The 14,051-nt window shown below is 47.6% G+C and overlaps 1 protein-coding gene across 1 annotated transcript in view; it reads left to right on the plus strand.

Annotated features, from left to right (window-relative positions):
- LOC138265103 (uncharacterized) overlaps window positions 1-13,755 on the plus strand; it is a 30,345-nt gene extending 16,590 nt beyond the window's left edge. Inside the window, exons 3-4 of the mRNA XM_069212644.1 lie at window positions 13,196-13,316; window positions 13,417-13,755. Coding sequence (XP_069068745.1) covers window positions 13,196-13,316; window positions 13,417-13,755 — 460 coding nt within the window. The remainder of the gene's footprint in view (window positions 1-13,195; window positions 13,317-13,416) is intronic.
- Window positions 13,756-14,051: the final 296 nt, after the last annotated feature.

A 14,051-nucleotide genomic window follows, 5' to 3' on the forward strand; every position in this document is an offset into this window, starting at 1 on the left:
ATTCTGAGCGCACATATTTATACTAACATTTCCAGTGAGGTTGACTCCAAACACATGAAGGAAACATGATGGCCTGACTATTGACAGTTATAGATGGGCTGTTTCTTTGTCCTGCTTCGTCTGGGCTGTGGCTGAGGACAGACGGGCACATATTGGTGCCTGTTTGCATTATGTGCATCTGGGCTTTAGTAACCAATGCCCCCTGGTACTAGCTGGAATATAGTGTGCAAGCTTGTGAAATAGCCTTTAGGGACAAATAGTGCAGTTTAAATCTATAATACCTACCTGTAAGAGCACAACCAACCCTCTTGCTGCCCTCATCAGTTTACAGATTGCACAGAGTGAGTACAGTCCTCCTTTACAATAGTCACCCAACCTCTGGATGGAATCAGTAAGAGGACCAGGATGATGGGTGTGAGGCAGAGTCAACAGAATACTTGGTGACAGGCAGAACCATAGAGTCCATGGAGCTCAAGCCAGAAAGCACAGGGGTGACTGTGCCCCCAAACACATGTGCCGGCATTTCATCACAGATCGAGTCTACATGATCCCTGGCTTTTTGTTATCAACAGGCCCACATCTAGCCGGAATTAGGGACTGAAGCCGCCCGGCAGAGCATAAGGATGATGGAACATCCTTCTGGAACAGGTAGTTCAGAGGAATTCCACAAGTTCAAATAACAAAATTCACAGCTAAGAAGCTTGATGGTCTGCCTGACTTACAATACGGGGGGACCGAGAGTTTGCCAAACAGGGTTCTCTGCCACATTAATGACAGAGTAGCCCATCTACCAACTCTAAATCAGGTGCAAAGGCCTGTAGTTAGTTATCTTACTTCCTTACTTCCTTTCCTGCACTTGGTGGCCAATATGGACTGCTGATTTTTGTTTAACTGCCTTCAACCTGCCAGTCAGCAGGGCACAGATGCAGACTGAGCAGAGTGGCAGATACCGGAGGCACAGCTGCATTTGGCTTTAAGCCTGTTAAATTTAGTGCTACTTCATAATAATTTGTCCGAATGGAATCCTCCTGATTGTTGTATCTCAGCACATCTATAGCCAGAAGCTGGCGCCACCTTCAGTTTGTGGTGTGACAGGGGCAGCTTGCTGTTCCCCTTTGGTCTCACCAGTGCCTCTCAAGTGTTCACAAAAGTGAAAGTAGCAGCTTACTTCAGAGGTTACAGGGCCCAGTCTTCCCCCACCTCGATGACTGGCTGTTGAATGCGGGCTTGCCCAAGGCAGTCATCAACCACCTCCAGACTGTAGTGAGCCTCCTGTCATCTTTAGGGTTCACTATCAATGTGCCAAAATCACACCTGACTCTTTCACAGACACTCTTCTGCATCCGAGCAATTCTGTGCACCGTGTGGGTCCATGCATTTTACCCAGAAAGGAGTGACCAGGACATTTAGGCAATGATCCTGATCTTTCATCCTTTGTCCTGGATTTCAGTGAGATTGACTCTGATGCTTTTGTGACTGATGGCCTTCTGCATCCTGCTGGTACAGCACACCAGATGGCATGTGTGGGCTCTGCAGTGGGACCTGAAGTCTCAGTAGGCCCAACATCAAGGGGACTTCTCCGACCATGTCTAGATTTTGGAGGAGAGTGAAAAAGATTTGCACTGGTGCTTACTGGAACCCTCGCCGTACTCTGCCCAGAGATGACAGTGGTGACCAATGAGTCACTTCTGGGTTGGGGCGGCCACCTGTGAGAGGTGGAAATCAGAGGTCTCTGGTCTCTGGTTCTAGCTCCATATCAACCTTCTGGAGCTGGAAGCAATCCACTAGGCGTTGAAAGCCTTCCTTCCATCCATCAATGGGGGCCAAGTACAGGTGCTAATAGACAACACCACTGCCATGTGGAATTGCAACAAACTGGGGTGGCTGGAGCCATAAACCCTGTGCTTAAAGGCCCTGCACCCATTGGAGTGGCTAAATCATTAACGAATTTGCCTGGTGGTGAATGACCTGGCAAGATCTTTGAATGCCAGTGCAGACAAGCTCAGGTGTCAACATCTAGCTGGGTACGAGTGGCTGTTAGACCTGTAGGTAGTGCAGGGTCTCTTCCTTGATGGGGAAGAACCTCAGCTCTTTCTATTTGCCACCATTAAAATGTCAATTTTCAGCAGTTCTGTGTGTTGGAGTTTCCAAGGCGTCTCTCACCAGGAGATGCATTCCCCCTAGAGTGGAACTCATAGCTCTTGTATGTCTTTCCACTGATACATCTACTGCTGCAGGTTCAGGACCGATGGGGCCCAATTAATCCTAGTGACCCCCAAAAGGGATCGGTGAGTATGGTATCCAGAGGTTCTGGGCATGAACATCTGTCCTCCTATTAGGCTGCCCTGCCGTGAAGATCTGCTGTTGCAGCAACAGAGCAGGGTTCTGCGCGTGGGCATCACAATAATCTTCACCTTTATGTTTAGAGATTGAGGGTTGACTCTGGAGGTTTTTTATGTCATTTTGGTACCTACGAGTTCCCCTGCAAACAATGTATACACCTAGGACTACTTCCTGTTCCTCTCCACATTGTGGTTCCCACTTAATACATACTTTGATTAGTGATGTCAATGATGCATTGCTCTTCTGCTTCTTTCAGGAAAGGAGACCCTACAACAGGGCAAGTGAAATTGCTCTCCTTCTATGCAATTCAGCATTGCGTGCCCTAGATACAAATAGAAAAGTGAGAATGTATGCAATACCAGAGCAATTGACACTTAAACATCCTGACAAAAGCACTGGACCAGAGAAGCCATAGAATAAGGAGTGAAACATGTTGACGGTTATGTTAGGGTCATAGGACCATTATATACTTAAGCCACTTTCAAATAAGTTTTATTCTATACCCACACAGACTACCAATTAAGGGATGCCTAGGTATGTCTGAGGTATTTTTATCTTATAGACACCCCAGTCACAAGAATACGAAAGGGGTCCCTGTAAAACGGTTGAGCCCATCCTGGGTTTTAGGGGCCAGGATAAGACCAGGTGATGAAGAATGCCACTACTAGAGTGGGTGGGATCTTGCTAAAGAAAGAGAGATTCCTTTTTCTTCATTAAACAAATGAGTGGGCATCCATGTGGGATAGGAGTTACTCCAGATAGGCAAGGGATACCCCATGTTTGTCTTTGAGGGTGAGAGTGTATCTCTTGGTTTAGTTCACTCAAAGTTCTCCCCTTCTTTTCCAGTAGGGCTGGCTCTGCTGGGCCTCTCACCTATTTGTTGTAGACATAGTTATGCAGTGTACAGCTGTAGGGAGACACCTCGGGACAAGAAGACATACAGACACAGAGTAATACGAGGGAATCTGAATCAAACCCAAGGGGCCAGTAGACACGAAGGTAAACCTAACCAATGAAACCCTCATGAACAAAGAAATCACAAACTTGAATGAGGGTTGGCCTTTGTTTCTACTACATACATGGACAAATTCAGATTAGGATGCAAACTAACTGATTTTTTAGGAAGATTGGAGTCAAGGCCTTTTTAAAAAATACCCCAATGCTAGACACAAATGAAGGTCACACTGACCTACACAGGAAGTTCTACTTCAGCTCACCTCTGACATCAGTACCCCATGTGATCCTCACCTTCGATGACGCCATCATAAAAAATGTAGAACCATTAGACCTCTGGAGAGGATATCGGAACCTATTGAATAGGGAGAGGAACACCTTTGAATCGATGAGTAAGAAAATCCATCTCATTGTAAAACCAGCTGGCAAGGGTAGTGTGATAGTGATTCAAAATGAAGAAGAGAGGCCACAGAGAGGCGTGTCTGACTCTACTGAGTGATGACAAGAGTAACTATGAGGTAGTGAGGGGAGACCCCACAAAAAGACTGCAGGAGAAGATTATGGTATTGGAAAAAGAAGCCAAAGAGAACAAATGGATCCCCTAGAAAGAAGTAGAATTCCTCACCACTACAAAACCAAGGGTACCCAATTCCTACAACCTTCCCAAAATACACAAGGGAAGAATACCACCCCCTGGCAGACCAATCCTCTCGGATATAGACTCAGGGCCTGATTTATATATTTTTTAGCGCTGCATTTGTGTCATTTTTTTATGCAAAGTGGCGCAAACGTACAAAATATATTTGAATTTTGTAAGTTTGCACTGCTTTTGAGTCAAACAGTGATGCAAATGCGGTGCTAAAAAGTATAAATCAGGCCCTCCGTTTTGGAGCCTCTATGCCAGTTCACTGACTGGTTCTTACCCCTCTGGTTACAAAAAACAGGTCATACATTAAAGACACTGGACACCTTCTTAACATCCTGAACAAGTTGGAATATGACCCAAACACAGGCAGTATGTTTTGCCTTGGTGTGAAGGCTCCATGTATAGGAGGAAAGTTTAAGGGTGATCACCAGCCTACTACAGAGTCAGACGTTGCATTGGGTGTTGCCCCTCGAACCGGATTATTAGACTGGCCAAGCTGGCCTTGACGGAGAACTACTTCACTGTTCAGGGCAAGATCTCCCTCCAACGGCATGGACTTCAATGGTAAGCATGTTTGCCTCCAGCATGGCCTCCCTGCATGTCAGGGACATTTTGGTCCATACCAGACCCAAATGGCACGAGCTGCCAACACCCAATACCCCGTAGAACTTCCCATCTGTAACTAACCACCTCCCATGCAACCAGTGTGCCATTTTCCCCCAGACTAAATAAACCAAGACATTGGACCTGGGTTTATCCATCCCCTGGGAAAAGCGGACCCACACCAAATGTAATTCGGAGAACATGATCTTCCTTATCGAATGCCTTGCAGGCTACAATATAAAGGTATGACGGGCATGAAAATAAAGAACAGGATTTGGGAACACAGAGTACCATCCACTGCAAGAAGGCATCCATGTAGCTAACAGCCCACTACCTTGAGAAAGTCACAGCGAAAATGAGATGTGCTGGACAACTAAAGAAAAAATGCCACAACACATGGATATCACAAAGTCACTTCCAGAAGAACAACAATACTGGGTGTACAAATTGAAGACACACAAGACCGGCCTCATTAAGAAGATCCCTTGGAACCAATTGAATTCCTTTCATTAGTATGGATAGCAGACAGTGTAGTGGAGTACCTGTCACCACCTATCCCCTCTCAGACTTTTTTCCCCACCTGGCTCTTTGGAAAGAATACAAACTATTCCTATTTCACCTTGAACACCCACACATTTTCTAATTTATTCATGTATACATTAACAAGACAAGACTATCTAAATGGGCTACAAAAATTGCCACTTGCATGATGTCCAGAGAATACCTACACAACTTTCTGACTCATAGTCACTTTTTACATCACTGTCACTCAGCAGTCCTGGATTATCATTGGCCCCATGGGTATACTAGTCTCACCATCTTCTGTCTTCCTTTTTTTTAATAGTGAAATTTCACTTTTTCCACCTGGAAAGCTATTCTCAATACTGCTGCCGCACAGCATTGTGTTATTCACATCCTCACATGACGCCATTTTTCCCTGTAGTGCAGCTCTATTTCCCATGAGTCCACCTGCACTCTTGTGATGTAGCAATAAAGCTCAGCATCATCACAGATATACTACAGCCAGCTCCAGAAACCACCAGAAACTGTTTCTGTAGCCAGCTTGCCTGCATACCGAACTAAAAGGAGCCGGAAGAGTGCAGATACTAAGTTAGGTGGTTGTGAGGCATGCAACACTTGATGTCGTGAGTAGTGGTCTTTGTTCCCACGATGTCGGGTGCTATGCACATTTCCCTGTTTTTCTTCATTACTAAATATTTTAAACTTGTTTTAAATGTTTGTTCCCGCTTTTACCTCTGGTATGCCTAATATTACCAGTTTGTGACTACAGGGGCATGCTTCCCCGCTTCCAGAGAAGTAGGACCGAAATCCTGAAAGGGGTAAGTGATTGTATGGATGCTGGATGATATTCTGCATGTTATCTCACTAATGAGACATGGTTTGCAATTAAGGCATAACAAGTAAAGAGCACAAAATTTCTGTAACCTGCAATATGTGAAATGCGCTGAGTGAAACACATGATGTGTGATAGCGTGGGATGACTCAAATGAGCCTGACACCAGTTATAAACAACTATGCCTGGTGTGGCACTATTGAGAAGATGGTCATCAATACCATCAAACACACACCCTGGGAAGCAGACAAGGACTACTTCTGATTCCTCTCTGCATGGTGGTTACCTGTTGCGTTGCGGGTCCCCCACCAGCGCCGCCTGGTCGGGCCGCGGCGGAGGCCGCAGTCCATTTTACGGGCCAGAGGGCCCACCGCGCCCCTTTCTTCTGGCCTCGCGTGGTCCTCTCTGCTGCGGCGGGGACGGGAGCCCAGAATTGGGCTTCGGTTCTTGCTGCGCATTGTGTGCAGCACGCATATTAATATTGAAGGCGTGCGGGCCTCCGTCCTCGGCCTTCCACTCACCTGGTGCCCACTACCTGGCTTTCTCCTTCTTCTCTTCTTCGGGTAGCCATTTTTTCCTGTTTTCCCCAGCATACCTTTCTCTTTTCTGGTTCCCTGCACGCATCTGCTTCCCTTCTCACTATGGTGTTTTCCTATCCAGTCCTATTACCCCTTCCCAATTCAAGATCACGTTTTTCATCATCCTGTTTGTCACTTCCTATCTAGGGGTATATAAGGGGATTGAATTCTCTTCTCTTTGCATTACAACACTGCTCCTGTGGTGGTCACGCTCCAGCTGGTCTTCTTGGAATCCAGTTTTGGCTCCTGTTTTTTCCTGTTCTTCCTGTGTTTTTCCTGGCATCAAGATTCTGATTCTTCTTGTGTCTTCCTTTTCTTCCAGGGAGTTCCTGTCTGGAGGTTTTTTCCCCTATGGGGTTTTTCCTCTGGGACTCCTTCTGGAGGGCACGGACTGTAGTGGCATATAACTGTCAACAGCCCCGTGGGTACCGGAAGGGGTCACCCTTACCTCGGCCAGAGCTGGACCTACAAGAACCGAGGCCGCACGCCTTTTCTCTCTGGCCTGGACGGTAAGCCAAAGAGAAAACCTGACATTACCATTTAATGTGTACTTTGATTAGTGATATTAAGCATGCATTGCTTTCTTTCTTCGTTCGGGAACCATGATCCTACAATAAGGCGAGTAAAATTGCTCTCCTTGCATGCAATTTAGCATTGAATACCCTAGATACACATAGACAAATGTGAGTGTATTTATTACCAGGTCAATTAATGGTGAAATATCCAGACGAAAGCCCTGGACCAGAGAGGCCATAAAATCGTGACTGAAGCGTGTTGACAGTTATGTTAGGGTCATAAAACCATTATTTGCCAAACCCCCATTAAGATACATTTCAATCTATACCCACAGAGACCACCAATAAAGGGATACCCAGGTCTGCCTGAGGTATTATTGTTGTTATTATAATTTTTCCAGACACCCTGGTCACAAGAATATCAAAAGTGCTCCCTGGAATACGGTTGAGCCCATCCTGGCCTTTAGGGGTCAGGATGAGACCCGATGATGAAGCATGCCACTACTAGAGTGGGTGAGGGTCTTACTAAAGAAAGAAAAAGGTTCCCTTTTCTTCATTCAACAATTGACTGGCCATCCACATGGGAACAATTGACTGGCCATCCACAAGTTTGTTTTTGCATTGTAACATCTGATAGAGACATGCAGGTGCAGATTCCGTACCTTTGAATTTCACAGGCCTCAGACTGGATCTGGAAGATTGTTGCATGAGCAGTACCCCTGGGTGTCATCATCTTGGTGCGAGACAGCGTCGTTGGCATTGTGACGTCACAGTCACATATAGAGGTGCTAAGCAGGTGCATAGATGTAATTTTTTTTCTTTCTGCACCAATTAGTGCCTTCTGGGGAAGAGCTGTCTCTCTGTCTCTTTTTGACAGGTTTTTTTGAATTTTTTTCAGATATTTTGCAAAGTGTTTCAAGGATATGTTCAAGGAAGGTAGGTTTTAAGATGTGTGGCCCCTGTTACTGCTCCGTGTTGGTAACAGACCCCCATTTGGTCTGTTTGTGGTGCCTGGAGAGCACCCATAACTCTAAGTCATGTTCGGATTGCTGGGCCATGGCACCGTATGCTTTGAGGGAGTGGTCCCTAAAGATGCTTGCAGCCCGGCATTCAACGCTACTTAGCGTGACTCCGTGGAAGTAACGGTCCCAATTGAGGAGAAGGTTGCAGAACCGCTCTAGGAGCCTTAAGTCCTCTTTGTCCCATTCAGGGTCATCGAGACACTCTGGGAGGAGGTATAAGCAGCACAAGAAGTCAAAGCATACTTTGACTTCTCATCCATCGGCTGATGCGATGACTCAGAACATCAGCGTTCCAGTAAGGGTTCAGCTGAGCCATTGCCAGGTTTGACTTCAAGCCTGCTTCCATTTCGGGGAGCTGAAGCAGCTCCTGCTCAGGTAAGGGAGTTTGTTGAGGCCATGTGCCATGTATTTCAGTGGGCTGCCCACCAGCTTGCCTTCGGGCCCGTGGGGCTAGAGAGGGCCCTTCCGGGTTCCGCTCCTGCCACTTTAGCCTCCACTTCAATGGGCTCCTGTGGATCCGATCATGGATCCACAGAGGTGCCCGTCGTGCCAATGCCACCTTCTCCGGTGCTGGTCCTGGTGCTGATGCTGCTGGCAGCACCTGCTGGTGGTTCCAGTCCCATTCTAATCCCCAGTGACTCGGAATGCCGTCGCTCGACAGCGCCGACAGGGCCCTTTGGTCCTAGGTTGTTGTCTGCACTTTTTTCTGAGTAGCCAGGTTTAGGGGAAGAATGGTAGGTGTAAGGAAATGGCTCCCTGTTGCAATTACCACCCACTTTTTGCCTGATACTGATGCTGACTTGACTGAGAAGTGTGCTGGTACCCTGCTAACCAGGCCCCAGCACCAGTGTTCTTTCACCTAAAATGTACCATTGTCTCCACAATTGGCACAACCCTGGCACCCAGGTAAGTCCCTTGTAACTGGTACCCCTGGTACCAAGGGCCCTGATGCCAGGGAAGGTCTCTAAGAGTTGCAGCATGTCTTATGCCACCCTAGGGACCCCTCACTCAGCACAGACACACTGCTTGCCAGCTTGTGTGTGCTGGTGGGCAGAAAATGACTAAGTCGACATGGCACTCCCCTCAGGGTGCCATGCCAACCTCACACTGCCTGTGGCATAGGTAGGTCACCCCTCTAGCAGGCCTTACAGCCCTAAGGCAGGGTGCACTATATCACAGGTGAGTGCATAGGTGCATGAGCACTATGCCCCTGCAGTGTCTAGGCAAAACCTTAGACATTGTAAGTGCAGGGTAGCCATAAGAGTATATGGTCTGGGAGTCTGTCAAAAACAAACTACACAGCTCCATAATGCCTACACTGAATACTGGGAAGTTTGGTATCAAACTTCTCAGAATAATAAACCCACATTGATGCCAGTGTTGGATTTATTAAAAAATGCACACAGAGGGCATCTTAGAGATGCCCCCTGTATTTTACACAATTGTTCAGTGCAGGACTGACTGATCTGTGCCAGCCTTCTGCTGAGAGACGAGTCTCTGACCCCTTGTGGTGAGGGCCTTTGTGCTCTCTGAGGACAGAAACAAAAGCCTGCTCTGGGTGGAGGTGCTTCACACCTCCCCCCTGTAGGAACTGTAACACCTAGCAGTGAGCCTCAAAGGCTCAGGCTTCGTGTTACAATGCCCCAGGGCACTCCAGCTAGTGTAGATGCCCGCCCCACTTTTGGCAGCAAGTCCAGGGGAGATAATGAGAAAAACAAGGAGGAGTCACCCACCAGTCAGGACAGCCCCTAAGGTGTCCTGAGCTGAGGTGACCCCTACCTTTAGAAATCCTCCATCTTGATTTTGGAGGATTCCCCCAATAGGAATAGGGATGTGCCCCCCCTCCCCTCAGGGAGGAGGCACAAAGAGGGTGTAGCCACCCTCAAGGACAGTAGCCATTGGCTTCTGCCCTCCCAGACCTAAACACACCCCTAAATTCAGTATTTAGGGGCTCCCCAGAACCTAGGAAACTAGATTCCTGCAACCTAAGACGAAGAAGGACTGCTGACCTGAAGCCCTGCAGAGAAGACGGAGACACCAACTGCTTTGGCCCCAGGCCTACCCGCCTGTCTCCCCACTTCAAGAGAAATTGCAATAGCCACGCGCTCCCCAAGGTCCAGCGACCTCTGATGCCTCAGAGCACTACCCTACATCTAAAAGGACTAAGAACTCCCGAGGACAGCGGCCCTGTTCCAAAGAAACAAAAACTTGCAACAAAGAAACAACTTTAAAAGGACTCCACGTTTCCCGCCGGAAGCGTGAGACTTTCCACTCTGCACATGACGCCCCCGGCTCGACCTGCGGAGAAACACCACTACAGGGAGGACTCCCCGGCAATTGCGACCCTGTGAATAGCCAGAGTTGACCTCCCTGCTGGGAGCACCTCTGTTTCCAAGATGGCAGAGGTCTGGAGCACACTTGAGGAGCTCTGGGCACCTCCTAGGGGAGGTGCAGGTCAGTGGATTGTTCACTCCCCTTTCCTTTGTCCAGGTTCGCGCCAGAGCAGGGCTGGGGGATCCCTGAACCGGTGTAGACTGGCTTATGCAGAGATGGGCACCATCTGTGCCCATCAAAGCATTTCCAGAGGCTGGGGGAGGCTACTCCTCCCCAGCCCTGACACCTTTTTCCAAAGGGGAGAGGGTGTAACACCCTCTCTCTGAGGAGGTCCTTTGTTCTGCCTTCCTGGGCCAAGCCTGGCTTGACCCCAGGAGGGCAGAAACCTGTCTGAGGGGTTGGCAGCAGCAGCAGCTGCAGTGAAACCCTGGGAATGGTAGTTTGGCAGTACCCTGGTCTGTGCTAGAGACTCGGGGGATCATGTAATTGTCTCCCCAATGCCAGAATGGCATTGGGGTGACAATTCCATGATCTTAAACATGTTACATGGCCATTTTCGGAGTTACCATTGTGACGCTATACATATGTCGTGACATACGTATAGTGCACGTGTGTAATGGTGTCCCCGCACTCACAAAGTCCGGGGAATTTGCCCTGAACAATGTGGGGGCACCTTGGCTAGTGCCAGGGTGCCCATACACTAAGTAACTTAGCACCCAACCTTTACCAGGTAAAGGTTAGACATATAGGTGACCTATAATTTACTTAAGTGCAGTGGTAAATGGCTGTGAAATAACGTGGACGTTATTTCACTCAGGCTGCAGTGGCAGGCCTGTGTAAGAATTGTCAGAGCTCCCTATGGGTGGCAAAAGAAATGCTGTAGCCCATAGGGATCTCCTGGAACCCCAATACACTGGGTACCTCAGTACCATATACTAGGGAATTATAAGGGTGTTCCAGTATGCCAATGTAAATTGGTGAAATTGGTCACTAGCCTGTTAGTGACAATTTGGAAAGAAATGAGAGAGCATAACCACTGAGGTTCTAGTTAGCAGAGCCTCAGTGAGCCAGTTAGTCATCACACAGGTAACACGTACAGGGCACACTTATGAGCACTGGGGCCCTGGCTGGCAGGGTCCCAGTGACACATACAATTAAAACAACATATATACAGTGAAATATGGGAGTAACATGGCAGGCAAGATGGTACTTTCCTACAAGCCTCTAAGCCCTACAAGACCAAGGGTGCCCAGTTGGAGGAAGAATCCATCATCACTTCCAGTGGCAGTCCATTACATTGGACAAATGGGCCTTGCAGATCATTGGGCGGGGCTACTGTCTCCCCTTCAAATCTTCCCCTCCCCCTATGCCAGCAACACAGGAGCAACTGATAGAGGATCTTCTATCCTTACTATGTTAGAAAGTTACGGCTCTCTTGGCCAAGGGAGATACAGAGAGGGTTTCGATATCAGAAGTAGGCAGTGGTTGTTATTCGCACTACTTCCTGATTCCCAAAAAGAACAAAGATCTTTGCCATATTCTAGACCTCTGAACAGTTAGCTTCTGCCTCAAAAAGAAGAAATCCAAGATGCTCACTTTCGTTCAGGTTTTGTCTGCCCTAGACCAAGGCAACTTGTATGAGGCGTTGCACCTGCAGGATGCATATTTCCACATCTCAATCCTACATGCCTACAGATGTTACCTGCGGGTCAAGGTAGGCCGTAAACACTTTCAATTCACCATGCTACCCTTCGGCCTTACCAGTGCCCCTTGGGTGTTCACCAAGGTGATAACGGTGGTTGCGGCTCATTTGCAGAGATCGGGGGGTCCCAGTCTTTCCCTATCATGATGACTGGCTGTAGAAGGCAGGCGCGCCCCCGGATGTCATCTCCCACCACCAGAGTATGGTAAAAGTCCTGCATTCAAGGGAGTTCACTATCAACGTGCTGAAGTCACAACTGACTCCTCAAATGCTCCCTTTTATTGGAGCTATTCAGTACAAAGTGCTTTTACGGGCTTATCCTCCTGAGCAGCGAGTTTAGGCTATTCAGGCTATGAAAGTGATGTTTCATTCCAGGTGTCTCCAACCAGTCAAGCATGCGCTACCAGTAGCTCCCAGACACCTTCAGAGTAACTCACAGCCTTGGGTTCATTTTTAAATACGTATAAAGTCATAAATTATTTTTAAAGCTAAGGGAAGACTGTGTTTACTTTACATTATTATGATCAGGCTGCAGTTAGCAGAGCCTGGCAATTAGCAGTGCTCAGTCGAATTTATGGCCGAGGCTGGGATTGCGGCACAGAGGTGAACAAATGACACTCTGAGGTATTTCACTTTTAAATAAAACTCCTTGTCAGCTCAGTATTGGGTCTGTGAAGAAACATGTTCCTGAATGCTTTTAAATAGGAGAAATAAAAACTCAAAGTTACCTTAATGGTTAATTTAACTCTTCATTTTAGTTTTCTCCCATTTCAAAGTTTTGCAAACAACAGTTCTTTTGATCTCAATGGCCAGTAGACACTGTGCCATAAGTGTAACTGAAAAATACATCCACTTTTTTAAATGAGAGAAATTTAAAGTACAGAAAAATGTTCCATATTATGAATATTTGTGCAGGTCACTTTTCTGCATTTTAAATTTCTCCCATTTAATAAAATGATTGTATGTTTGTGTTATACATGTAACAGTGCCACATATAGTGAAAGGTAGATCATGTGCCAAAAGTACATATGACGCAGGTACTCAGTCACCCATCAGGCTCTCAGTCACCCATACAAATATATCCCATTCTGATGGATACAACTACCTGTGGATTCCTCACCTTATGAATTCGTCGTTGCTCCAGCATCCGACGGAAAGTCTTCTTCCTAGCTGTCCACGTCGACGAGGACGTCATAATAGCACGGCTCCACATGACTCCGTCTGACGTCACCATGCCAATAAGAGGTCCTCGTCGGCATGCTGACGTCAGTTTCTTTTTTTTCCGTGCCTTCGACGCTAACGTTTTTTCTTTCCTGGCTCGTTGATTACTGTTGCGTTTTGGTGGTTACAATGTCTCCCCCAAAGAGATCGGGTTTTAAGCCCTGTAAAGAATGTGGAGGTCGGATGTCGGTAACCGATCCACATTTGGATTGTATCTGGTGTCTTTGCTCTGAGCACGACGTCAAGGAGTGTAGGTCGTGCCAGAGCATGAACCCTAAGGCTCCAAAAGAACGAGAGGCTAAGCTTTTCATGGCGAAAGCCAAGAAGAAGGGCCATAAGAGGGTTTCGTCCCATGCTTCGCCAAAAAAGTATAAGAAGCGGGGTCACCATGATTCACAACGCCGTCATGACTCTCGGCGCCCGTCTGAGCGGAGCCGATCGAGGTCGAGGTCTCCTACTCGACGCCGAAGTACATGGGAGTGAGCCCTACTGTGACGACTCAGCCCAGGAGTCCGGAGATATCTCCGGCGCCGGCGGTCTATGAGGTGAGTCCTCATAGCCCTCAGTTTTCACCGGCGTTGCAGGAGCTCAAAAACAGCAATATCCTGTTTTCCCGGCTCCAGGAGCGCATCCGGCAGCATTTTTAAATGCAATGTATGCCGTTTTCCAGTCCATTCCTCCTGCTGGTGCACCAGTGGGTCCCACAGGCCATTGGCGTTTGACTTGGGCTTCCCGGCGCCGTTTAAGGTGGCTCCGTTTATGCTGTTTTGCCCTGCTGA

Source organism: Pleurodeles waltl, chromosome 11 (assembly GCF_031143425.1).
Source record: "Pleurodeles waltl isolate 20211129_DDA chromosome 11, aPleWal1.hap1.20221129, whole genome shotgun sequence".
NCBI lineage: Eukaryota > Metazoa > Chordata > Amphibia > Caudata > Salamandridae > Pleurodeles > Pleurodeles waltl.